The sequence below is a fragment of the Delphinapterus leucas genome, chromosome 3, assembly GCF_059928025.1.
Source record: "Delphinapterus leucas isolate spDelLeu-1000000601 "Yukka" chromosome 3, BTC_Dleu_Yukka2, whole genome shotgun sequence".
Classification (NCBI taxonomy): Eukaryota; Metazoa; Chordata; class Mammalia; order Artiodactyla; family Monodontidae; genus Delphinapterus; species Delphinapterus leucas.
The window spans coordinates 79,824,351-79,851,076 of NC_143131.1; the positions used below are offsets into that span (position 1 = coordinate 79,824,351).

At 36.8% G+C, this 26,726-nt stretch overlaps 1 protein-coding gene across 5 annotated transcripts in view; it reads left to right on the forward strand.

The window, feature by feature from the left end:
• The window catches only part of LNPEP (leucyl and cystinyl aminopeptidase), a 106,553-nt gene that overhangs the window by 37,328 nt on the left and 42,499 nt on the right, over positions 1-26,726 (forward strand). For 4 of the 5 annotated variants that reach the window (XM_089909138.1, XM_022592271.3, XM_089909137.1 and 1 more), the window contains 7 exons: positions 5,398-6,238; positions 10,733-10,871; positions 12,195-12,326; positions 21,845-21,965; positions 22,654-22,808; positions 24,460-24,573; positions 26,156-26,290. In XM_089909138.1, coding sequence (XP_089765264.1) covers positions 5,421-6,238; positions 10,733-10,871; positions 12,195-12,326; positions 21,845-21,965; positions 22,654-22,808; positions 24,460-24,573; positions 26,156-26,290 — 1,614 coding nt within the window. In that variant the 5' untranslated portion in view covers positions 5,398-5,420. The remainder of the gene's footprint in view (positions 1-5,397; positions 6,239-10,732; positions 10,872-12,194; positions 12,327-21,844; positions 21,966-22,653; positions 22,809-24,459; positions 24,574-26,155; positions 26,291-26,726) is intronic. The other variant, XM_089909139.1, reaches the window with a different exon arrangement.

Sequence of the window (26,726 nt, forward strand, 5' to 3'; positions counted from 1 at the left end):
CTCTTGTCTGCTCCACCTTCACATTTTGTTGTTCTTTGCTTTTCCATCCTCACAAAAATACACCTTAAGTTATTTCCATCTTAGACACAAAAACAAAAGTATTTAACACTTCCCTATGCCGTATTTTCTTTTAGTTTGACCCTATGTTTTCTCATGGTACACAGCTGTGTACCGTGGAAGAATTTTCTGTAGCACTTGCCTTGCCTTGTTAACTTCCCATTCTTTCTTTGGGCCACCGAAGTCAGGCTTCTGCTTTCACTGCTCCACTGAAAGTGCCTCATAAAAGTCAGATTCTCTGGTTGCCAAATTTAGTGGCCTCGCTCAGCTTCATTGTACTTGACCTTTCTTTCTTTCTTTTTTTTTTTTTTGGCCACACCCCATGGCATGCAAGACCTTAGTTCCCCAACCAGGGATCGAACCCGTACCCCCTGCACCGGAAGCGTGGAGTCTTAACCCCACTGGACCACCAGGGAAGTCCCCTGTACTTGACCTTTCTAAGACATTTAACACCAACCACTTCCTTCTTCATGAAACTCTTCCTTTGCTTTCTACTGTCCTGATTTTCCTGCCTCTGGTACATTCTTCTTCTCCTTTGCTGCCCCTCTTAAATGGTGATGTTCTCTGACTTACTTCCCTTTCAGTAGTCTCATCTATCTGCATGATTTTAATTATCACGTATACACAGCTGATTCTGAAATCAGAATTTTCCACCCAGATGCCTCTTTTGAGTCCAGGCCCACATAACATAATCCTTATAACAGTCCTACAAAATAGTATTGTTTTCCATACGTATAGGTGAGGAAATTGAAGCTAAGGGTTGTTTGTTAGCCAGTTTGAGATCAAGCAGTCAGTGGAAGAGCCAGGATTTGAACCTCTGTCTAAAGTTAGGCTTTTAACTCTAAAGTATGCTATTAATCAAACATCTCCATCTGGCTCTCTGACAGATAAATATGTCATGTCCCATATCAAATGCCATCTCACAACTCCATTCTCAGTCCCCCACCACCACACACACACACACACACACACACACAAAACCAAGAGGGAGAATATGAAACCTGTATTCTCATCTTAGTGAGTGGCATTCCTCCTTCCAGTTATCCAAGCCAGAATATCATAGGGAATTGAATAGACTTCTCTCTGTCTCCATCCTACAGGCCTGTCCAGCCCAACAGAGCATCATCAGTTCCTGTGTATTCTCACTCTTTAACATAACTTGTACTCATTCCCTCCTTTTCACTTCCACTGCTACTGTAGTAGTTGTTAACTTTATATCCACCTGGATTGCCGTAATAGTGACAATCCAGCCCATTGCTTCTCATGTTATCTGAGCTGAAGAATCAAGGTTCCTTGTTTTTTTGTTGCAGAAATTTTGTAGCATATAAAAAAATGAATCATTGGAAAACTGAAATGAAAAAACACATGTAAAATATAAGCTCCATTTTTAAAATTACTAAATTCGATAGACATAACATTACCGCCAATTAGCTATAAAAGTTTTTAAATACCAATTTTCTGTGTGTATCCTGTAGCAGACGGGTAACAAACAGTTTGTGGATTGGCACTGGTCCACAGACAACACCGAGGAGCACCCGTTCACGGTATCTGATGAAAAGAAATATCTTCAGTTTTCTTAGATTATAACCACATGGGCCTACGTTATTGAAAACCGAAATATTTCAACTAGGACGTCCTTTGTTTTGGGCTTATAGATAGCTTGTATATGTGGAATTAAGAGGTTTTAGAAAATTTCCTGTCTCTTTAGGATCCCTTCTTTCAATACAAATAAATCCCTTTAGAACAAGGGGTAGTCCTGTGTTACATTAAAATTTTAATGCTGAGATCAAAGTGTACTCACTTAGGAATCCAAAGCAAGATTTCTTGAATAGACTTGAAGTACAGTCTTCACGGGCTACCTGTAACAAAGGTGTTTTCCCTTGGTTTGATGTATTTAACTTGATACGATTGTACACACATACAAAAGTTTGATTCTAATATGCAGTAAAAATACAGCAGATGGGTTGATGTGTTCCATTTACGAAAGATTAAAATTCTACATAGGTATTAACCTGATTGGGTGATAAATAATTAAAGTAAGTTATCTGGGTGTTGCCAGGCATCTGACTAAGCCCAGGTCAAAAGATTTGGAAGTTAATGAAGTGCAGACAGGAGATGCTAAAATGGTCAGACTGCAGAATACCCCTTGGCTTTAAACAGGGCATGGCTGAGAAATCAAAGACAGAAAAGCCAAGTTCTAAGTGGGTGGAAATCAGGTATGGGAATGCTGTAAATATTAAGCTGAGATTATATCTACAGTTAGTTTAGAAATTTATTAAATAAAACCGCTCAGACCCCATAGTTGTCTACTTCAGGCATCAGGTCTGATAAAGAACAGAACGCATGGGCAAATACCTAAGAGAACATAATCTTCCTATATGAGGTAAAAAAGTCAGAAAGGCCTTTTAGACATTGTAAAGTGAAAAAGCAAATTAAGTAACCTAATCTGCATTGCTGTGCCAGGTACTTAAAACTACCACAGAAAATTTCTAACCACTGAGAGTTCATTAATAATTTAAGAAATTTTTTGAGTTCGATTACAGCAGTATTTGCTCTGTTAATGAAATGAATGAGTCTCAAACACAATTAACTATCAAAACAAAACAAAATTATGTCACAAGAAGTTGGGGCACTATAGGAAGTTTAGGAGATCAAATTCCCAAAGCAGAATGTTATAACTGTCACCCTTCTTACATTTCTAGACAAGTCACAGGAGATGGGTAGATGGCAGATTGCTGAACCCACACACCTGGAAAGTGATTAAAAGTTTTATTCAGGGCTTCCCTGGTGGCGCAGTGGGTGAGAGTCTGCCTGCTGATGCAGGGGACACGGGTTCGTGCCCTGGTCCGGGAAGATCCCACATGCCGCGGAGCGGCTAGGCCCATGAGCCATGGCCCCTGAGCCTGCACGTCCGGAGCCTGTGCTCCGCAACGGGAGAGGCCACAACAGTGAGAGGCCCGCGTGCTGCAAAAAAAAAAAAAAGTTTTATTCAAAGAAAACTTTTAAAGCAGCATAGCTTTTATAAATTTGGGGATGGAGAGGAGGTAGGAAAAGGCAACCTCATTGGAGTCTCTATGCTCCCCAAAGCTAAAAGGAGTGAGATGAAGTGAAAAGAAACTGTATTTTTGAAAGGCAATGAAGAGAAAGGAAGAAACAAAAAGAAAATAACTTTTTAAATTTACACTGTAGCAAGTTAAGATGAGTTATGGGATAACAAGTGTTCACTAGGTGGACTGGGGTGGGAGAAATGATGACATTGCAGGCAAAGGGAACAGACAGGAAAACAGAAGTGGAGCATGGCATAGAAGAGCAGCCTGTCTTGTCTCAGATGAGCAAGCAGTTGGGATGGCCAGAGCACACGCAAGGATGCAAAGTCCAATGCTGCCCAGGATCTGACCATGGAGAAGGCTTAGACCAGTGCTTCTCAAACTTATGTGCACATAAATCTCCTGAGGATTTGTTAAAATTCAGATTAAGGGAAGGGACTTGAGAGTCTGCTCTTCTAAATAGTTGCTGTGTGATGTAGATGCTTCGGTTCGCAGACCACACTTGTAGTAGTAAGACACTAAATTTTATCCTGATGTTTATTGGTACTTGGTTTCATGTATTATTAGTTGCCACTCTTTAGTTAGTACTTACTGAGTAGCACTAAACACATGGCATTTATGTCAAGCTAGATATTAAGGAATTTTATGTAAGTTTTGTCTTGCTGATGGTGAAATAATACTCTAAGCAACTTCACTGCCAAATACAAAAGAAATAAATAGGTACAAGCTCTCATCCTTTGAGCTAGTTGAGTAGGGAGATGCAATATAATAATGGAAAGAATCTAAAATTTGGGTTCAGAGTTTTAGACCTGAGTTCTAGTATCAGTTTTGTGACTAAATAACTGTGACTTTGTGAAGGTAAATTAACTCCTATTTCTGTTTTTGGCTTCTTTGTTTTCTTGTGTCTGAAATAGTATAATACTTGCCATTTTATAGAATTATTGTGAGGATTAGAAATGATCTGTATAAAGTACCTTGTAGGGAAAGGTTAATGAGGGTTTCACTTGTCAAACTTTCAATCTAGCCCTAGGAATTATTGATCTGTATGCTATTATTTACTCCTCTACTTTTTGAGTCTTTTTTTTTTCTTAGTGATTCTTGGCAAGTTGGAGAGTGCAGCTTTTTTGTGTGGTTTTAAAAGTTCCCACCGCTACCCCACCCCAGGATCCACTTACACTTATGGTGTATTATGTGGTTGTTACAGAGGGGAATCTCTTGTACTTCTAAATGCTCTGGAAGCATGAAAAGACAGGTTGGATTGTAGTTTTATCTGATTTTTATAGTTCTTTTGTCTTTTTAAAAATTATTTCCTTTTTTTTTTATAAATTTATTTATTTATTTTTGGCTACATTGGGTCTTTTGTTGCTGTGTGTAGGCTTTCTTTTGTTGTGGCAAGCGGGGGCTACTCTTTGTTGCAGTGCCCGGGCTTCTCACTGCAGTGGCTTCTCCTGTTGCGGAGCACAGGCTCTAGGCGCGCGGGCTGCAGTAGTTGTGGCACACGGGCTCAGAAGTTGTGGCGCACGGGCTTGGTCGCTCCGCGGCATGTGGGATCTTCCCAAACCAGGGCTCGAACCCATGTCCCCTACATTGGCAGGTGGATTCTTAACCACTGTGCCACCAGGGAAGTCCTAAAAATTATTTCTTGATTATGGAAAATTCCTATATAATTTGACCCTTGCAGTTTGCTGTGGAACAGAAACATCCCTCTTCCAAGGGGAAATAAGTAATCCAGCCTGTTGCTTACCCATCATTCAAGCTATGAATGGGCATTCCAGGTGTGGTCCTCCCTAGGGAGAATGGGACTCAGAGAGGAGACCCACAAAGGCCGTAGAAAGCAGGTTTGAGCCTTTTAGGCAGGAATTCTGGGGATTCTGGTACCTAGACTGCAGAAGAGGGACATGGACTATGGATGGGCATTCTTTGATCTTACTGACTCCTCACCCTGCTGCAGACATGCACAGCTAGAGGCAGGCAAAAGCAGGGCCCTCTAAAGCTCAGGACAAGGGCCCAGGTTGTTGGGCAGGAGTGTATTAAGGAAATCAGTATTTAATCTCAGCTGCCTTTTTACTAGCCTGTTTGTTTAGCTTTCTTATTTTAAGACTGTGATATGCTCTTATCTATGCTTGAGTTTTTAATGGATGACACAAGAATATTATAAACATTTAATTCAGCACCTCTGAGATGGAAATAAGTCTTAGTGATTAAAAAAAAATCCTTAGATTAAACGTGGTATTATGAGCTTTTTTTTTTTTTTCTAACTCTGTGCCTGGTCCTTATGTTTTGGTTTTTTTAGATCGGCTTCAGCTCCCCAGGAATATGATTGAAAACAGCATGTTTGAGGAAGAACCAGATGTGGTGGATTTAGCCAAAGAACCTTGTTTACATCCTCTAGAGCCTGATGAGGTGGAATATGAGCCCCGGGGTTCACGACTGCTGGTGCGGGGTCTTGGTGAGCATGAGATGGATGAGGACGAAGAGGATTATGAGTCGTCCGCAAAGCTGCTGGGCATGTCCTTCATGAACAGGAGCTCGGGCCTTCGAAACAGTGCAGCCGGCTACAGGCAGAGCTCAGATGGGACTTGTTCAGTACCGTCTGCGAGGACCATGGTGGTCTGCGCTTTTGTCATTGTGGTTGCTGTTTCTGTAATCATGGTGATTTATCTACTGCCCAGATGTACCTTTACTAAAGAAGGCTGCCATAAAAAAAACCAGTCAATGGGATTGATTCAGCCAATTGCAACTAATGGGAAGTTGTTTCCATGGGCACAAATCAGGCTTCCCACTGCCATTATGCCAGTACGCTATGAACTTAACCTACACCCAAACCTAACCTCGATGACATTCAGGGGCTCTGTGACGATTTCACTTCAGGCTCTTCAGGCCACATGGAACATAGTTCTTCACAGCACAGGCCATAATATTTCAAGAGTGACCTTTATGTCAGCAGTTTCAAGCCAAGAAAAACAAGTTGATGTCCTGGAATATCCATTTCATGAACAAATCGCCATTGTTGCCCCCGAGGCCCTTCTTGAAGGGCACAATTATACCTTGAAGATAGAGTATTCAGCAAATATATCTAGTTCTTACTATGGGTTTTATGGCATCTCCTACACAGATGAAAGTAATGAGAAAAAGTATGTAGCCCTCTTAAATGATTCTGCTTCTTTGCTCTCTGATGACTTCTGCAATATGGATCCCGTTGCCCACACTAGAGACATTAACTGCAATTTTTTTTTTTTTAATTTAAGAGGTTAGGTGAAAAATAGTAGAATGGTGATTTGGAAGAGTATACTCTTTCTCTCTTAGTCAAAGCCTTGAGTATGTATCATATATATGATATGTCACGGTGGGGCTGGGGGCATGCTGATGGAAGGAAGTGGACAAGGATTATGTCAGTTACATTCTCTATCACAAACACTTAAGTTATCTTGAGCTTTTCATATCTTATAAGATGAATGTAGTTTTCTATCACCTTCAAGGTCTCCATGTGAACCAGATATAGAAGAACACAGGTTATTCTTTCAGTCTCAGTTTCCTATTGTGTGGCACTTTTAGGAGGTGCTTACTGAGATGGAGAAAGAAAGCATGAAGAAGTGTTGTATACTTATATATGTAATTTTTAGTATCCTTAATCTTTGCTGGTTTTTGTTTTTTTAATGCCATTCTATTTTGGATTTCTGATGGAAAAGTAAAAAAAAAGAAATCTTGGAGAGATTCATTTTAAAAAAGCTACTTAAAACATAAAATTATTCAGCTCCCCATTTAAACCATATATTTTGTTCTTTAATCTTAGTATTCATAGATGTAATTTGAATTTCTGGAAAGATGCAGTGCACAGTTGCATACAGACTATTCTTAAGTAGCAGTAATGTCACTTCTCTTACGTGTGCAAAGTCCTTGTCAGATCTGCTTAGTGCATTGGAGCATTCTCTCATGTTCCTTTGCAAACCGGTATGTGAATTACCATTGAGGGCCATTTGGCTAATGTATGTTGGTATACTGAGAAAAATAGAAATGAATATTTTAAATCTGTCTTAAGTTTTTTGATCCTTCTTAACTAGAGAAAGAGACAAAGCAATATCTATAGTCCTATTCAGATAAGTAATTTTTCTCTTTCCCCTTAACGTAATACTTTTAAAATAAATGGCATGCTGGCGCTTGCCATGAGATCTGACATGAAAAGCAAATTTATAATTGCAGGGGTAGCTTGGGGCTTCTAGGCTTTACTTCTCCTTCTATAATCTCCATCATCTCTAGGAATTATAGGATATACATAAAAACAGTGTTCTTAGTATGCAATCAGACCTTTACGACAAATACCCTAGTCATCTCTTCCAAACAGATTATTGCCCTCGGATCCTCTTGGGCCTGCCTGTATATAATGGGAAGAGTCAATGTTGTGTGGCAGAGTGAGGTGGTTTTAGAGGGTCACTTGTTGACCCTTTTGTTGTGGGCTGGATGGAGTTGTGGAAAATGCTAGAAAAATGCAAGACATTCTTTTTTTTTTTTTTTTTCTCACACACACACACACACACTGTATTTTATTTTTACGGGAGATAAATAAACTGACACCAAACATTGTAAATGGATGACCACAACAAAAGCAACAATGATTGCAATTACCAAACACGAAACACACTCATACTATGGGAAGACATTCTTAAAATTATGAAATAGAGTATTTTTTTTAAATAGTACTTTAAAATTTGTGAAACTCTGCTATTACAAAAAATATATAAATCCGTTAACCTACCTGGTTCCATAAAATGGATGCCCCACATGATTGTATATCTTGATGCAAGATAGAAGTTTAGAAGATTATTTATACCTTTCAAGAGGTCTGAAAACTAATTCAAAACAAGTAGATAAAGTAATTAAGTATTTATACCTTTCAAGAGGCCTGAAAACTGTAATTCAAAACAAGTAGATAAAGTAATTAAGGGATATATTTCCTATTGATTTGAAAATCAAAGTAAGTGTAAATGTCAAACATACTGACACTGCTTGTGGTAAAGGAACTTTACCTGTGTCACCTAAGAAGTGGAGATGGTCAGTAACCTTGCAGTTAAATCTAGAAGTTGTTGACCATAGATTTAAGGTTCTAGATAACAAACTGATACTAAAAAACTAGCAAAGGAATTTAGGCTGGAGATGTGTTTTATTTCTTTGTTCTTCAATCTCTCAGTGTCTTTTTCTCGAACTCTTGAGTCATCTTCTGAACTGGACCCCTGACCTCTAATCTTACTACAGCTTTGCCCCTCCTCTTTCCCCCATCTTCCACACTGCTGCCAGACTATTTCTAGAAGTACAGGTCTGACCATGTTGGTCTTTGGTTTATGATCCTTCAGCAGTTCCTCATTTTTAACAAGATTTAGTTCAATTTCTTTCAAGATCTGGGCCTTTTTTTTTTTTTTTTTCCTCTCACAGCCCTCACCTGCCTTAATGAACTTCATGTGCGCTTTCCTGAGTTCCAGTAATAATGGCAGCCCATATTTACTTGAGAACTGAAGTGCTAGAAACTGTTGCAAGCATTTTATATGTTTAGTCTTTTATCTTGTCAAACTCACTAAGAGGTGGAAATTATATTTTATTCACTTTACAGATGAGGAAGCAGAGCCACATGAAGTAATTCATTCAGCATCTTATGGCTAGCAAGTAGCAGAGGGGAACTCAAACCCAAAGTCATTTTAACTACAAAGACCACATTCTTAACCACTGTGGTGCACCGCTTCCTTAGTTTTCACCTCTTTACCCATTGTTATCACCAGTGCTTAGAATTCTCTTACTGACCCTCAGCTAATTCATAACTGTCTTCAGTGCTCCTGGAGGTGGTGCTCAAACTGCAACTAGTATTTCTGAAGGCAAATGCAGTCACTAATGAAAGAACAAGCTTTGAGGTGTTCAGCTTAGATAGAATAGCTTATAAGTATCATCAAGCAGCAGCCTTTTCAAAGGGGCTTCTATGTAAGATAGTTCTCATTGCATCTCTTTTAATAATAATTTAAGATCTTATTTGTCTTAGAACATTATAATCCAGTTTTTATCCAAAATGATGGTCCAAGTAGACTCTCATATGAATAGTATGGATGTCATCAAACTTTATCCCTTGGTCCCCTGTGGCCCTCCTCCAAAATCTTCAGTTAACTGGGTAAGGATTTGGGAGTTGGGTGAAGAAATGGAATGTTTGAAACATATTTTTAAATTGTTTCACATATGTTGATTGCTGTCGTTCTTGCAGTTTACCCTAACAAACAGTTATTTGGGCAAATCCTTACTAGGACAGAAGCACAGTAATTCTAAGCGTGAAGGAAGAGTTATGACTATCCAGCATTTATAATAGACATCTGTGTAGGAATTTACGGCATACAAGTGGTTGTTACTATGAATAGTCTTATTCGATTCTAGCAAAAACCCTAAATGTTTGGTAGGGGATCCTACCTTGACCCTAGTTTAACAAATAAGGAAATGAGATGTAGATCACTGATTTGCTGAAGTCATATGGCTGGTAAGTTGCAGAGTTTGGGTCTTCTGACTCTAAATCTTACACTCTTTTCTACTTGCCTTTTTTTTTTTTTTAACATCTTTATTGGAGTATAAGTGCTTTACATTGTTGTGTTAGTTGCTGCTGTATAACAAAGTGGATCAGCTATACGTATACATACATCCCCATATCCCCTCCCTCTTGCGTCTCCCTCCCACCCTCCCTACCCCACCCCTCTAGGTGGACTAAGTCCTAAGCAAGCGAGGCAATCATGTCCACAGCGGTGGTTATCTATGTACCATATTGACTGGTAGCTGATATGTGCACACCAGGGCCACACTTGTCCTGATTCCTTATGACCATGTTTGTATGATTTCCCAAATGCAGATCTATTTCATTCCTCTGCTTAACTAAAAATCTGCATTTCTCCTCTTCTTATGCTTTTCTCCCAACCTTTAATTGAGGACTTATAGTGTAATTCTCAAGTGTTGTTGCTGTAGGAGAGGAGGAAAATTTTTGATTCATTTTTGAAGAGAGTAAAGAACACCAGCATACTATAGGACACCTAGTTTTTTCAGTCCTCATGAAAGTGCAGGTTGTGAGTTTGAGGTTTAGTGTTATGAAGCCATCGTCTGTACAGAGAATAATGGCAATGGATGACAATCTTTTATAGTGATCTTTCATCAGAAACCTTTTTAAGACCTCAGTGGCCAGCTGTAGCCTATCTTTGTGGCTTCATCTCCAGCCACATTGGACACCCACCCCCAGTCCCTGAATATGCACTGCTCAGTCCCTCCTTGTGCTTCCTACTCTTTCTAGGCTGCACTGTCTTCCTTTCTCTACCTTTTCAAATATTCCTCATTTTTAAAGGCCCTCTTCATATTTTGTCACCAGTTTCCTTACAGTGTCTCTACCGCTAGGCAGACTTTGTTTCCTACCCTTTGTTTCCACTGCTTTGTTTGCACTATTAGGATGTGATTCGCAGCCTGATAACTTGCTACTGTATCACCTCTGCCTCTCCCAGTTGATTGAGAATCCTTTAATGTCTGGGCTTGTATGATATTTATCTTAGTATCCCTAGAACTTGGCAAGGTGCCTTGAATAGTAGGTACTCAATAACTATTGGATGGATTTGCATTTGTTTTAGGTACTTTGCAGCAACTCAGTTTGAACCCTTGGCAGCAAGATCTGCTTTTCCTTGTTTTGATGAACCAGCATTTAAAGCCACATTTATCATCAGGATCATAAGAGATGAGCAATACACTGCTTTATCAAATATGCCTAAGGTACTGTTCTGTTCTTTGAATGTAAAATCTTTGAGTGGGTCTCTTTGTTTTGAATACTTGAATTCTTCTTTGCCATACTCTTGAGAATGATTAAAATCATATACATTCTTATTCTTTCTTAAAATGCTTAAATAAAAGTAAAATACGTATTAGAATCAATTGGGAAGTCAGCCTGAGAAGCACTTGAGGAAAGAGAAAGACTGGATGTGGAAGGTATGGGCAGGAAATGTGAAGTCTGTGCTATTGTACTAAAGTTCTGCAAATATTAATACTGTGAACTGCTACTAAAGAGCACAGTGATATTTTCAAAGACATGGTGAATTTGCTATTCTAAACAGTGATATTTGGTAGTGTTGAATCATGATTGTCCTTGGTGTTTTACTGGGTACTGAGAAATCGAGAAGGTAACATGGAGGTTGAACAACAAGAACATGGACATCTTTCTTGGCTGTGGGCTCTGCATGGAAGTAGTGGGGGTGAAATCAGGCAGAACTGTTTTTATGCTAAACAGAACTTGGGGGGGTCCTTTTGTTACACCTGAGAGCTATGTGCAGCTGATAGGAACCTCTCAGAAGCCATGTGACTGGCGGGGAGGAGCAGCCACATCTCACAGACTATGAGTCAGCCCTTGAGTCAAGGAGAGGACGTGGTCTGTCCTTCAAGAAGGACGTCACTTCAGCAGCTTTACTCCTAGCTGTACTCTTCACCTTAATCTTTCTCTAAGAGAGGTCAAATGCTTACTTGCCTAGTAACCCAAAATATATTTTAAATTCATGGTTGGAAAATCCTGGAAGGTTACCCACCTTCCCTCATCTTGTGTGTACTGCAGACTTTTCTAGTGACTTATCACCTTTAATCCCACTAAGCCTTCTTGTGGTCATCAACACGGTCCTTTACGAAGCCATTTCAGATCATTTGGCGGGATTAACCAGCTGTGTAGCTCATCCTTGTGTGAATGTATTTGTAGCAGTAGAATGGAGTACTCCTAGGTCATAAGGAAGGATTTTTGGTTTTGATGGTGTTTTAAAGGGGAGAAACACAGCCACTGCTACTTACTGTTTCTAACTTACATTTATTTAAAGCCATTGTTTGAGACTAGGAACTTCTTAAGGATTTTTACTGTACTCAGTATGTCCTCATGATGAAGGATGTAGAACAGACTGAGACTGAGGGCCGTGTTGTTTGGAAACTTGTGCTGAGAGATTAAAATATGCCAGCATCTTCACTACTTATTTCCTATTTGAGTCTTCAGTTTCCCAGTTTATATGTCACTGTCATTTATTCTCATAGTTACAGAACTGTCATTTTCCCCATTGCTTGTAGAAGTCATCAGTCATTATGGAAGATGGACTTGTTCAGGATGAGTTTTCTGAGAGTGTGAAGATGAGCACTTACCTGGTTGCTTTCGTTGTGGGGGAGTTGAAGAATCTGAGTCAGGACATAAATGGAACCCTGGTATGTATGTTGTTGTGGTAATTGTCTTGAAAACCTGTATTCACAGGAGGTTGAGAGGAATCCTTTCATGATATCTGGTAACTGCTTTATGAAGGAAAACAATCTTTTGGTTCACAACTCTGACATTTTATACCAGCAGTGTTACTTTTTACTTAGTTGTTATTTACTGTTATTATTTGAATACCAAAAAAATCAATAATTTTTAAGTTCCTTTAAATTTTACTTTTATCAGAGAATTTCAGTAAGACAATATATGTATAAGAAAGCCTCTAGAACTGTGCTGTGTAATATGAAAACACAGAAAGACAATTTAATTAAATCAAGAAACAGTACATGAACAAAATGAGATGTTTAACGGAGACATAGAAATCATAAAATAAAAAAAGCACCAAACAGAAATTCCGGGTCTGAAAAATACAGTGAATGAAATGAAAAATGCAATACAGACCATCAGCAGCAGAATGGATCAAGCAAGAAAAAGAATTTGCGAGTTAGAAGACAGGAAATTTTATATTATCTGGTCAGGGAAGAACAAAGGAAAAAAGGATGAAAAAGAAGTGACGAAAGCCTACATGATTTGTGGGACACCACCAGAAGAAACAATTTGTGAATTATTGGAGTTTCAGAAGGAGAACATAGGGAACAGGGGGCAGAAAGCTTACTTAAAAAAATAATTGCTGAGAACTTAGCAAATCTGGGGAGAAATTTGGATATCCAAGTTCATGAAGCTCATAGGTTACCAAACACACTCAGCTTAAAGAGGTCTTCTCCAAGACACGTTATAATAAAATGGTCAGAAGTCAAAGAGAATCTTAAAAGCAGCAAAAGAAAAGAAGCTTATAACTTATAAGGGAACTACCATAAATCTATCAGTGGATTTCTGAGAAGAAGCCTTAGAACACAAGAGAGAAGCAAATGATATATTCAGAGTGCTGAAAGGAAAAAACTGCCAACCAAAAATACTCTATCCAGCAAAGTTATCCTCAGAAATGAAGGAGTGAGAAAGACTTTTCCATACAAGAAAAAAAAGCTGAGAGAGCCCCTTACCCCTAGACCTGCCTTACAAGAATTGCTGAAAGGAGTGCTTCCAGCTGAATTGAAAGGACACTAGCTAGTAACATGAAAACATGAAAATGTACAACACACTGGAAAAGGTATTTATATAGTAAAATTCAGAATGTTCTAATAGTATAATGTGGTATATGCATTCTATGGGATGTATCAAAAGCAGTTCTAGGAGGGAACTTTAGAGTGATAAATGCCTACATTAAGAAAAAAGAAAGATCTCAAATAAACAACCTAACTTTACACCTCAAGGAACTAGAAGAAGAATAACAAACTGAGTCCGACGTTAGCAGAAGGAAGGAAATAAGCAAAGATCAGAGCAGATAAATGAAATAGATACCAGAAAGAGAGTAGAAAAGATCAACAAAACAAAGAGCTGGATTTTTAGAAAGGTAAATGAAATTGACAAACCTTTAGCTAGACTAACTAGTGAAAAAAGAAGACTCAAAATCAGAAATGAAAGGAGACATTACAGCTGATACCACAGAAGTACAGAGGATCATAAGAGTCTACTGTGAATAACTATAGGCCAAGAAATTGGATAACCTAGAAGAAATGTATAAGCTCCTAGGAACATACAATCTACCAAGACTAAATCATGAAGACATAAAAAAATCTGAACAGATCAGTAATATAAAGAGAGATTGAATTAATAATCAAAAACATCCCAACAAAGAAAAGCCCAGGATCAGGTCAGTTTCTCTGGTGAATTCTACCAAGCCTTAAAAAAAAAAAAAAATCTATAGAGTCAATGCAACAGAATTCTAATGGCATTTTTCACAGAAATAGAAAAAAGTAATCCTAAAATTTGTATGGAACCGCAGAGACCTCGAATAGCTAGAGCAATCTTGAGAAAAAAGAACAAAGTTGGAGGTATCACACTTCCTTGATTTCAAACTATACTACAGAGATAAAGTAATCAAAGTCATATGCATAGTAATCAAAGAGTGTGGTGCTAGCATAAAAGTAGACACAGACCAATAGAAAAGAATCAAGACCCCAAAAATAAACTCTGCAAAAATGGTCAACTAATATATGACAAGGGAGCCAAGAATACTCAGTGGGGAAAGGGTAGTCTCTTCAATAAATGACCATCACATGCAGAAGAATGAAATTGGACCCTTATCTTTCACCACTCACAAAAATTAACTGGAAATGGATTAAAGACTTAAATGTAGGATTTGAAAGTATAAAACTCCTAGAAGAAAACATAGAGAAAAAGTTCTTTGGCATGGGTCTTGGCAACAATTTTTTGTATATGACACCAAAGCACATGCAACAAAAGCCAAAATCAACAAGTAGGAGAACCTCAAACTAAAAATTTCTGCACTGCAAAAGAAACAGTCAACAAAATTAAAAGGTAACCTGTGGAATGGAAGAACATATCAAATATCTGATAAGAGATTAATATTCAAAATATATAAGGAACTCATACAACTCAGTGGCAAAAAACCAAACAATCTGGTTAAAAAAGGGCAGAGGAACTGAATAGACATTTTTCCAAAGAAGACATGCAGATGACCAACAGATACATCAAAAGGTTCTCAATATCACTAATCAGAAGGAAAATACAAATCAAAACCTCAGTGAGATACCACCTCACACCTGTTAGAATGACTGCCATCAAAAAGACATAACAAGTAACAAGTGTTGGTGAGAATGTGGAGAAAAGGGAACCTTTGTGCGCTATTAGTGGGAATGTAAATTGGTGTAGCCACTGTGGAAAACAATATGAGGGTTCCTCAAAAAATTAAAAGTAGTACCATCATATGATCCAGCAATCCCACTTCTGGGTATATATCCACAGGATATATATCAAATCAGGATCTTAAAGAGGTCTGCACTTCCATGTTTGTTGCAGCATTACTAACAATAATAATATTATTATTCATAATAATAACTTAAGTGCGGATGAATGGATAAAGATGTCGTCTGTGTATGTGTGTATATACACACACACACACACACACACACACACACACACATACACACACAATGGAGTGTTATTCAGCCATGAGAAAGAAAGAAGGTAATCTTGCCATTTGGGACAACATATATGGACCTTGAGGGCATTATGCTAAGTGAAATAAGTCAGACAGACAAAGACTATATGACCTCACTTATGTGTGGAATCTAAAACTGAACTCATGGAAACAGTGGACTCGTGGTTGCCAGGGCCTGAGGGGTGGGGGAGATGGGGAGATGTTGGTCAAAGGGTCCAAACTTCCAGTTATAAATAAGTTCTGGGGAGCTAATGTATAGCATGGTGATTATAGTTAACACTGTATTATATATTTGAAAGTTGCAAAGAGAGTTGCTTAAATGTTCTCACCATGCAAAAGAAATGGTAGTTATGTGAAGTGATGGAAGTGTTAACTCGTGCTACTGTGGTAAGCATTTCACAATATATAAGTGTATCTAATGAACATGTTGTATACCTTAAACTTACATAATATATGTTAATTATATCATTAAAGCTGCAAAAATTAATTAAATTTAAAATTCACTTCCTTAGTCTCAGTAGCCACATTTCTAGCATTCTTGTGGCTAGTGGCTACCTTATTGGATATCAAAGATATTGAATATTTCCATCAATGCAGAAAATTTTATTGGACAGCAGCAAATCTAGAACATTGTGCAGACTTAAAAGATAGCATAAAAATTTAGTTAGAAGAAAAACTCCAAGTTGTAACAGTCATTTGAATGCACCTTTTGAAAAAGCAAGTCCTGATTGAATTTTCTTCATCTTAAAGAGAGAAGATTGTTTAAATGTCTGCTATGTCTGTAATTTGTCAAGATTGACCCTTTGTTCTAATTAGGCTCCTCTGCTTTTCTTCGTCGTTTGAATCTTCTGTAAATGATTGTTTGATTGGATTTTATGCCTTAATTTCACTGTAAAGACCTTAAAAAGCTAATATCTTCACATACTAACAACATAGGAGAAAAGGATCTTTTAAAGCTAAAAATGATTATTTTTCATGATAGAAATATGATGGAATTCTTTAATTTTTTTTTTCATATTTTTGATCCCCAGCAGGGTATGTTTTCTACCCTTTGAACACATTCACTTGGATTTGGGCTTCCTTTCCAGACCAAAGAACTTTATTTTAATCACATTGTATTTGGATCTTATTATTTGCTAATTAAGAGGGGCATACTCCTTCTGTTAGAAAAGATTATCATGTCTACTCCATTAACTCTTAGAGAGAAGGGGTGAGGTAAGGATTATCTGGCTCTTCATCAGCAATAACACTGCCATATGACTTCATGCTCAAAGGATGGAGACCTGTTCGTGTTCAAGGGTAATGTGGACTACATTGAGTAAGTGCTAAATATCATTTACTCACCTTTGGGTTTAAAAGAGTTTTGGGCAAGTCTAAACCAAAGAGTTTTTCGGAGTCCTTTCGAAAGGATATTAAGACTGGTTTAATTCTGAAAAAAATTCAATTAATCTCTCTTCAAGTTTTGCACCCCAAATTTAGCCCTTGATGCAGATGTTGCAGCCTTGATAAAACCTAAAAGGTTCAATCTTAAGTCAGGTTGCTTCTTTAAGAGCCAGCTGAGTACCACCCTCTCCTTGAAACTTTTCCTTCTTTCCCCAGCTGGGATTAATCATTCCCTCTCTGATATTTCATAGCACTTTAGTTACATCTCTGTTGTAGTTCTTATCACACTCTTTGATATAAAATCCCCAGCACTTTTTATTGTATCTCAAAATGTATGTAGTCCTGGCTTTTTATTTTCCCTCTCTTTCTCTCCCCCTCCCTCCCTCTCTCTCTCTTTCTTTCAACAGCTATGCTGGCTTCTTACTGCCTGTAGGATTACGTTCAAACTCATAATTCTGTGATATTGAAGGCCCTCATAAATTCGGTTATATTTCCAGTTGCTCCAATGGAATTCTTTCATCTAGTCAGGCTGAATTATTCACTGCTCAGATATATACCTCATATATTATATATATATATATATATATATCTTATATATAACATATATATATAACATATAACATATATGTATAACATATATATATATATTTTTTTGTCCACAACAGTTGACCCTTGAAGAACACGAGTTTGAACTGCACAAGTCCACTTATTGCAGATTTTTTTCAATAGTAAATACTGCAGTACTACACGATCCATAGTTTGAATCCTTAGATGCAGAAGACTGACTATAAGTTATACTCAGATTTTCAACTGCTCCAAGGGTTGTTGCCCCTAACCCCATCATTGTTCAAGGGTCAACTGGAAAGAGAGAGAGATTGAAAGAGAGAGAGGAGTTTCAAGTGACTTTTTTTGCTTTTTATTTACATGTATTAGGAAGCAACATGGTTAAACATGGACTCTGGCATCTACCTCAGTTCAGATCTCTCCTGTATAGCTTTCTACCTATGTGCCCTTGGGCAGACTGCTCTGTAATTCTCTAAACCTCACCTTCCACAACTCTAATACTATATTGTCTATATTAGCCTGCTGTCGCAAGGATTAAGTTTTTTAAATTCCTGTAAAATCTTCGGTACCTGGCAGATAGTAATACACACACAGAGAAACTGCCTTGTATGTATGTAAACTCCCTTGTATATATAAATATAAATAACCTTTATCATTTTTAATGCTACCCAGTAAATGTGTTTTGAAAAAATTACAAATAAACAACTGTTTTATTAACTTTCTCTTTTTATTAGGAAATGGGGGAGACTCTAGCATGTGTGGAGTTGTACTCTGTGCAGGCAGTTGTCTTGAGCTCTCATTTATAAACATCTTTTTATTTTATAAACCAAATGAAGGGAAGGCATTAGCCTCATATTGCTGATGAAGAAACAGTGTACCAGAGAGGTTAAGTAACCTAGATTACATAGCCAGTAAATGATAGTCAGAATTCACTGTCTACCACAATATACTGCTTCTTACAACAAATGATGTGATTTCTGTAGGTATGGTGATCAGAAATTCAGACTTAGAGTCTAATAAAGGATTTTTGTTCCACTAAAATGTTGTAATCTCTAGGATATGTTCTATTTTGTAACATTTGACATTAGGCCTATTTCACAAGATTCAGGAATAAGGCAGTAGGGCTTTACTTATTAATGTCAGTCATAGTAAACAACTGAAAATGTCAAAGTTGACTGTGGATTATTAAACGTGGCCTGTTCAGTGATAAAGATTACTATGTTGTCAAAGACCTAAAGAAAGAGAGAACATTTGTTTTATCATTTCTGTCCATTATTCAATGTTCCTTAAACCTCTCTCTGCCTTCAGGAATGCCAGAATTACCTAGAAAATTCTAGGCTAGTTTTGAAATACACTTTATCAGTTTGTCTTGAGGTTTTTATTTTGTTGTTGCCATTACCTGATTTCGTTTTTACCATAGACAGGTCTAATTTATAGAATCAGAATCCATTGGTGGTTAGTCAGATGTGGACATCATGTCTGTTTGACATCCAAACAGAACCTTCAACACTATTATCCATGTGAAGTTATAATTTTAATTTATTCTTATTTAGTTAGGAACATGACTTAGCTCCACAAACAACATTTCCTCAAGTATCCTTCCACCAACTAGGGACATTATATGTAATTTATATCATTCTCCTAAAGTCTCAAGTCCCATGTAATCAATTATTCTGGATAGACTTCATTATGGTGAGGTTTTTTTGTTTTGGGGTTGTTTTTTTTTTTTAAGGAATTTATGCTTTTTGTATGCTCAGCTGTCTGTTTAGGAGAGCTGGTGTTTTTCAGGAAACTTAGTATTGGAAGATTCCAGTATTTTCTGTCTTCATAAATCTTGCAGGCTGTATGTTGTTCTTTGGGGGGGATGAGGTTTGGTTCTGGTTTTGCTTTTATCTAGTTTTTGCTTCTTATTAAATTAAGGAGCAGAGTAAGTTAAACCTAACAAATCTGCTGTTCCTCAGTCTTAACTCTTTTCTCTGAGAGCTGACTAGGAGACTTTTTTGTGTCTTTTATAAATCTCTCAGTCTTAGCAAGAGATGTTGTAGGAAAAGTTTTAAGTTGTAAGCCTTAAGGCCTGAGCACCAGTTGACTTGCATTTAACAGTGTTTAGAGTGCTCTTACCAAGTGCAGGGTGCTGGTCAAAACTTCTTTGTTGAACTAGATTGCTTTCTTTATTTCTTACTGCTTCTGTTGCTCTTAAAACAAGCATGATAATAATGTAATGACCTGACAATTCATCTCTAGTGAGAATTCACAGCACATATTTTAAAAGAAGAGAAGTAGAAGGAAAGAGAAAATGCCAAACTACCTTTCTTCCTAGTCATTGTATTCCAGAAATGGGACTCAGTGGATCCTTTGGTCAGATTTCAGTTCCATGTGAACTTTTTTCTCCCTTTACTTTTCATCTAATGAAAGATGCTTTCACACATAGTGATGGGAGTGGCCAAATGGTGTGTTTGGGAGAAGGATGTTTGAGGAGGAACCTGGAGTATATGGGTGGTGTTTCTATTAGGACAGCATCTTCTAGATGGTTACATTGACTGGAACATAAAATATGTATGTGTGGAAAGGGCAGGCAGAAATAATAAAGACTGGTCTCAAATTCCAAGTGATCTTGGTACAGTCATTTATAATGGTAGTTAGATTTAAGAAGAATATGTCAGACTTTGTTGTGTGTGCTTGTGTGCTAACACTTTCACAGGGGGAATGATGCAGGAAGTGTGCATGGTCCTTTGGCAGGTGGTGACTGAATTCAGTAAGCTGTGGTCACAGTCCTGTACTAAGGGCTGCAGATGTTCGAGTGCTGGGCTGGTGAAGTACACTTGGCCACATGATGTGACATTAAATTTCTTCCATAGTTACTTTAGAAAGTAACATATTGTATATGGGCTAACTGAACTCCTAACACTTCATTGTTCCTGTCACTGTTGCCACAAATGCTCTGCTCATACATATTTTACCCCATTTCTGATGGGATTCTATTTGTAGTAATGATAATAACTACTATTTATTGAACACTTCTTTTGTGTCAGGCACTATTCTAAGTTCTATACATATTAGTTCATTTAATCCTGACAGCAACCCTGTGAGGATAGGAGCTACTTTTATCACCATTTTATAGATAAGGAGATTGAGGCTAACTAAGTTCACACAACTAGCAGAGATTTGAACCTGGCAGTCTAACTACAGAGCTTGTGCATTTAATTTTGTTGTTTGTTTACTTAAAATTTTTTCTTTATATTTAATTTTTAATGCCATGTTACCTCCATGTTTTTGTGATTAATGCATATGTTCTATAGACTAAGGCCCCACATAAAGACAATTAAAGCTGAAATTATGACCTCTGAGAAATTGTTGACTGTTTGTCAGTGCTTTAATGAAAGACCAAAAATAATTTGGGGTTAGAGTATTTTTTCAAATGGTGAATTATTCAATAGGTCTCTATTTCCCACCTGTTGGGATCTTTATTTTGAGGTTTTTATCTTCTGCTGTGTCTTGTCCATATCCTACTTTCCCAAGTTGAGTACAGAGGGATTTTTTTCTTTCAGTCAATTGAAAAACAATAAATATTGCTTTTTAAAACCTGTTGCTTTTAATGTAATTGCTTAAATTTTGCCTTTGATACTTACTGTTAAGACATGTATAGTTAGTTACATCATATATGTTTAACTTATGCACTTAATCAGAAAAAGAGAGAAACAATAACAATTTAAGTAATGTGGGCACTGCATCTTCCCTGGAGCATGCGCCCTGAAGTGATTGGGCAGTGTGGGCATGAATCCCAGTATCCGCTTACCTGGTTTTAGTTACCATGTGCCACTCGCTGAGTGTTTCACTCTGCTGGGTATGGTTATTTTTGATACAACATGTTCCTTAAAAACAAGCCAACAACTGCAGGAAAAAAAAAAAGGAAGCAGTTCCAAGGCTTCCAAGAAAAACTGGCTGTGCCATACTTGCTAAAAGAGAATGTGTTGGTCTCTAATAGGTTTTCCCAGGGTAATTTCAACATTTCTGTCTTAGGTGTTTATGTTAGAACTAACTCCCTTGTAAGCTGTGACTTCTCTCTATTGAATGCCTTCTCGATGCCAGGCACTGTGATAGGTGCTAAAAAGATGAAAACTTAGTTTTGGCCTTCAAATAATTTACAGTTTGATAGCTCATAGACAGGGAAGGGCCATTGTAGGTAATGGAGAGGAAGAGAAGAGTATCATAAAATTAAACAGGCAGATGCTTATAAATTGCTATATGATATAAAATAGTTTATTTTGGATATCATGTTAACTTTAAACTTACTGATAGCTTTTTTTCTTTTTAACGTTGTATGTATGGAAATGACTTGCTAAATCCTATAGGGGTTAAAAGAACTATAAGCGAGAGTTGCTGTCCTGAAAAATCTCATATATCTTTATGTAGTTCTCAGGTATGCTAATCTTGACAGTGTTCACCTGAATATCATGCCATTTTAATTGTACCTGTCTTTACATCATACCTGTTACCTTTTAGGTTTCTATATATGCTGTCCCAGAAAAGATTGGTCAAGTTCACCATGCCTTGGAAACAACTGTGAAGCTTCTTGAGTTTTATCAAAACTACTTTGAAATTCAATACCCACTAAAGAAACTGGGTAAGAATCAAACAGTGCCTGTGATTTTCATTATCATTATAACCTAGATTTATGTTGCAAATGTTTTTTTCGGAAGAACTTTTGCCGAAGTTACTTTAAAGGAAAACCAAGAAACACTGTTAATTGTTTGCCTTCAGAATTGTTTGTATTTGTTAAGATTATTTAGATTCCATGGATGTATCTGAAAGTGGAGCTTAAAACACTTAGAAGTTTATGGGACTATTTCAGAGGTGCTGTGTAAGTGGGGATTTGCTTAGGGCTTAGTCTGGAGTTTGACTAGTTCTAATTTTCTAAGAAATTCCTAATTCAAATAATAATAGGAGTAATGAGAGCTCAGGAAAGCAAGAGCATTTCAGTGCTGTTCAACATGGAGCTGGTTTTAGCTAGAAGAACGTTGGCCCTGCATCTTGTCCTCCTTGCTCTGGGAACTTCTTCACTGTGAAGGAATTAGGTATCTTCTCTTGCTCAGGGACAGAGCAACAGTGATTCTACAGGGGGTTGGTCAGGTCTTCCTCAGCTGACAGGTAGGTGAGGAGCATACAGGGCTAGGAAGATTCATTTCCCTAGGAGTATAAATGAATTCACTGCCTTCTGATTCAGTGATAGACCAATGGGTAAAATATTTTGATTTAATTAGGGAGTGCCTTAGATGGGGTAAAGTTGATAACTTCTTTCTTGTTATGTCCAGATTTGGTGGCTATTCCTGACTTTGAAGCAGGAGCAATGGAAAATTGGGGTTTGCTCACCTTCCGAGAAGAGACACTTCTGTATGATAATAATACTTCTTCAGTGGTGGATAAAAAACTGGTTACTAAAATCATCGCTCATGAGCTGGCCCATCAGGTATCAGCAACCAAGGCTGTTATATCTCACACCTGTGGTCTGTTTCATATCCTAGAGTTTTAGAATACATTTAGATGCTAATAATAATTCAACTTTTTTTTATAGTATTGCCTTCTTTCATAATAATATGATGCTTTTCAAACAAACGTAATTTTCTGATAAAAATGCTATTTAATGTTTTGTATAGGGTTTTACAGTTTATAAAGCATTTTCACATCCATTATCTCTCTTACTTTTCATAACTTGGTGGGGAAGAAACCTTTTCCCTGAGTTGTACTCTTCTTCTTACAACTCTTGGACTGTAGTTGTCAGGACTAGATTTATTGTTTTGTCTCCTGCTAAAACTGGGTTCTTAGTTAATTTGGGAGAGGGAAGGTACTCTGTATGACATAGAGAAAAAGAAAGAAAATTATATGAGTACATGAACCTCCCTCTTTCTTCCCCAACACCTTGTCTCTCTTGTGCCCTCGATGAGGTGTTTATCAGGGTAGGGTATGGTATGGGGGTGTTGTGATGGTGGGAGCATGTGGAGGAAGAGTGGGACATGCTCTGGCAGTGGACAGCCTACCTCAGACACAGTCTGTAGCCCGCCCTGCAGCCCTCGTGAGGGCTTCATGACATGCTGGCATATGAAGCGTATGCTTATTTACTGTTACAGTTTTAGGCAGGTAGACAAGTTGTTTTTGGGGGGATCTGCTCTAGGTCTGTTATTTCTGGGTCCGGCCATCACCCCTGGGGGAGTGTGTCTCATTTACTTCTTCTTTAGGACTTACAAGTCATCTTCCTCTGAAACAGGTTTTAAGATAATATCTTTGAAAAATATGCTTTTGTAATTCTCAAAGTTGTTTTGTTTCAGTACCTAGTAACCCTGTCATTTTGCTGATGGTTCAAGACAAGCCCTTGGCCGCACTGACTAAATTGCACACCCTTTATTTCACTCTTTATTTACCACTCTTTATTTCAGGGATTTTGAGATGCATTTTTTTTAAGGGAGTCTCGTATCATTTTTTTTCCTTCTTCTTACCACCTCATGGAAAAAGCCATTTAAAGTTCTTTCTGATTTCATTTATTTGTATGCATGCCAAATTTCTTACGGAATGTTATTTGAATTCTGTTTTGAATCATGTAAATACTGCCCTCAACTTGGGTGACTGAGGAGAAACCTGCAGTCCAGGCTCTCTGACTATAGGAACATCCCTCACATAGAAATTTATTTTTTAGTTGTCATGATGATTGTAAATACAATGGAAAATAATATTACTAACTTGACATTAGAAAGTAGAATTTCATTATCTAGGAAATCTTACTTTTAATGAGGTGACTCCTTTTTGTTTACCTAGTATATAATGTGTGTTAAATTGATAAATATGCTAATTGTCTTTCTTGCCTGTTTCATTTAAGGTAAAATGTTAAATTTTTTATTTTACTTTTAAAGTGAATTTATACAATTTATGCAATTCTACTTTTAAAGTAAATTTATATTACAAATATCATTTATTTGCAAGTCTTTAATTTGAATATAGTTTGTGTTAACTGTAATAAGTATTTTTTCAGTAATTGTAATCTGGTTATAGGTGATTAATCTGACAATTCAATTATTAGAAAATTCTTGAGAGTGCAAAGTTGGTTAGTAGTTTGTTTTTTCCCACAGTGGTTTGGTAATCTGGTAACAATGCAGTGGTGGAATGATGTATGGCTAAATGAAGGTTTTGCTACTTTCATGGAGTATTTCTCTTTGGAAAAAATATTCGGAGAGCTCTCCAGTGTAAGTACACTATTTGTTAGGCCTACTATGAATGCCAGAAGGAAAAATAGCCAAATCATATTCAACATGTATTTTCCATTCATTTGGAGTAATGAAAATGTTTCTAGAAAGATATGATAAAATTGACCCTTGTTATTGATCTCTATACTTGAGATTTGACAGTGAAAATTGTGCTTTTATTTACTGATGTATTTCAGAAAGCTGAAATTTTGTGAAATTATTTTACACTTTGTCATTAAGATGAACATTTTAAATTGCTTTGCTACATTTTATTTTAATAGATGTGGCCCTTCTGCTTGAAGGAATTTAGATAGAGTTGAAAAGCCTCTTTTTGCAAAACAAAACTTTTTATCCTATGTATAAAGAGAAAAAAAATAAGATATTTTGTAGCAATGCTGTCTGTCTGTTATCACTGTGATCATTCTTACGACAGTGATACATAAGTTGATACAGACAAATAATTTGCTCTTTTTAGGTACAAACGATATTTTGTGCCCTTTGCAAAGACATGGAACACCATTCTGTTACAGGGAGCATGATAATATTGTTACTATGTTCTTAGACTCTCTGGAGATGTTTCTTATCATTAGAGATATTTTGACACACTAGGTCATATATGACAGATATTGCCAAATAATTCAAGCAGTAGATGAAAAAGTATAAAGACCCCTTTCAACTCTAAAGTTCTGTGACTTTCTATTAAACTTCCTGAATATATGATCCAAGATTGCTTCAAAAAAGGAATACTCTCTGTAATGGCCTATGTGGGAAAAGAATTAAAAAAAAAAAAAAGAGTGGATATATGTATATGTGTAACTGATTCACTTTACTATACACCTGAAACTAATACAGTATTGTAAATCAACTATACTCCATTAAAAATCAAAAAAAAAGAGAGTACTGTTAGAGCTTTCAATTTGAAATTTTTATATAGGGCCTGTTCAAAAATTTCAGGTGGTAAAATGAATTCATTTTAAGCTAGAATATTAATAAGCAAGGTATTCTAAATCTGTGTATGCTACTTAATTAAGCAAAGAGATATACAGTTTCACCACTTGGTGGTGCCCAGAATGTTAAAAAACTTCTAATATACATTCTAGAGGAGCTCTCGGACTTCTTGCTGTTTAAGAGTTATATTTTACTTCGAATGAACCTTAGTTAAGGGAAATGTATATTATCTTAACAGAAAAGCTGGATTATGTATGAGAAATCAGCTTAAGGAACAGTTCCTATTTTTTTTATTTCAGATTTTATTTTACAAATATACACTAGCCATTTTTAAATATTCATTTTGAATATCTGGATTTAGCATTTGGTTGCTTTAGTAATAAATTCTCAGCTTATACTGTTGTTTAGGAAACACTGTTTTCCATGAGGCCAGGAGGTTATAATTCTACTTTCAAATTTAAGGAAAATGTCACATTCTTCCTCCATTTTCAAAAGCTTATTTCTGACGTTTAGTGAAGCTAGTTAATTTTTTATAATGACCTTAAACAGTAATTAGTCTAATTCATATAAATAATTACTATACTTGCCTCTGTCTTTAATACATGGTTTCTTAATCTGTTTCATTTTTTGCTAGTATGAAGATTTCTTAGATGCTCGATTTAAAACCCTGAAGAAGGATTCCTTGAATTCATCTCATCCAATATCATCATTATCTGTTCAGTCTTCAGAACAGATTGAAGAAATGTTTGATTCTCTTTCCTATTTTAAGGTATTGCTATACACAAAAAGTACCTGGAGTAGGTTACAAATTAATTTCATATGTGAGGAAGCTGCTTGATTTAGATTATTTTAAAGATTAAATAGGTGTTATTTTCAGGTACCCTGTTAAACTTTAAGATGTTTGCTTCTATTTAAATCTTGGTCTTAACTTTATATGGGTTTTTCTTTCTTTCTTTGTCTCTTGTTTTAAGTTCTCTAACTAGTATTTTGGGTAGTTAACCAGAACATTATAGTAATGTATTTTTTGAAGTCGGATCACTGTCCAGATTTGCAGGTAGAATATGTCCAGGGAAGGTTCTAAGCCCTTGGCTGTGTTATTCAGGATTGAGGTGTGTTCCAAAGTCAGAATTGCCAAAACAAGTAAGTAAAAGGAGATTTTTAAGAATTGAAGATTTGTTGTAGAATTAGAAACATAGACTCCAGGT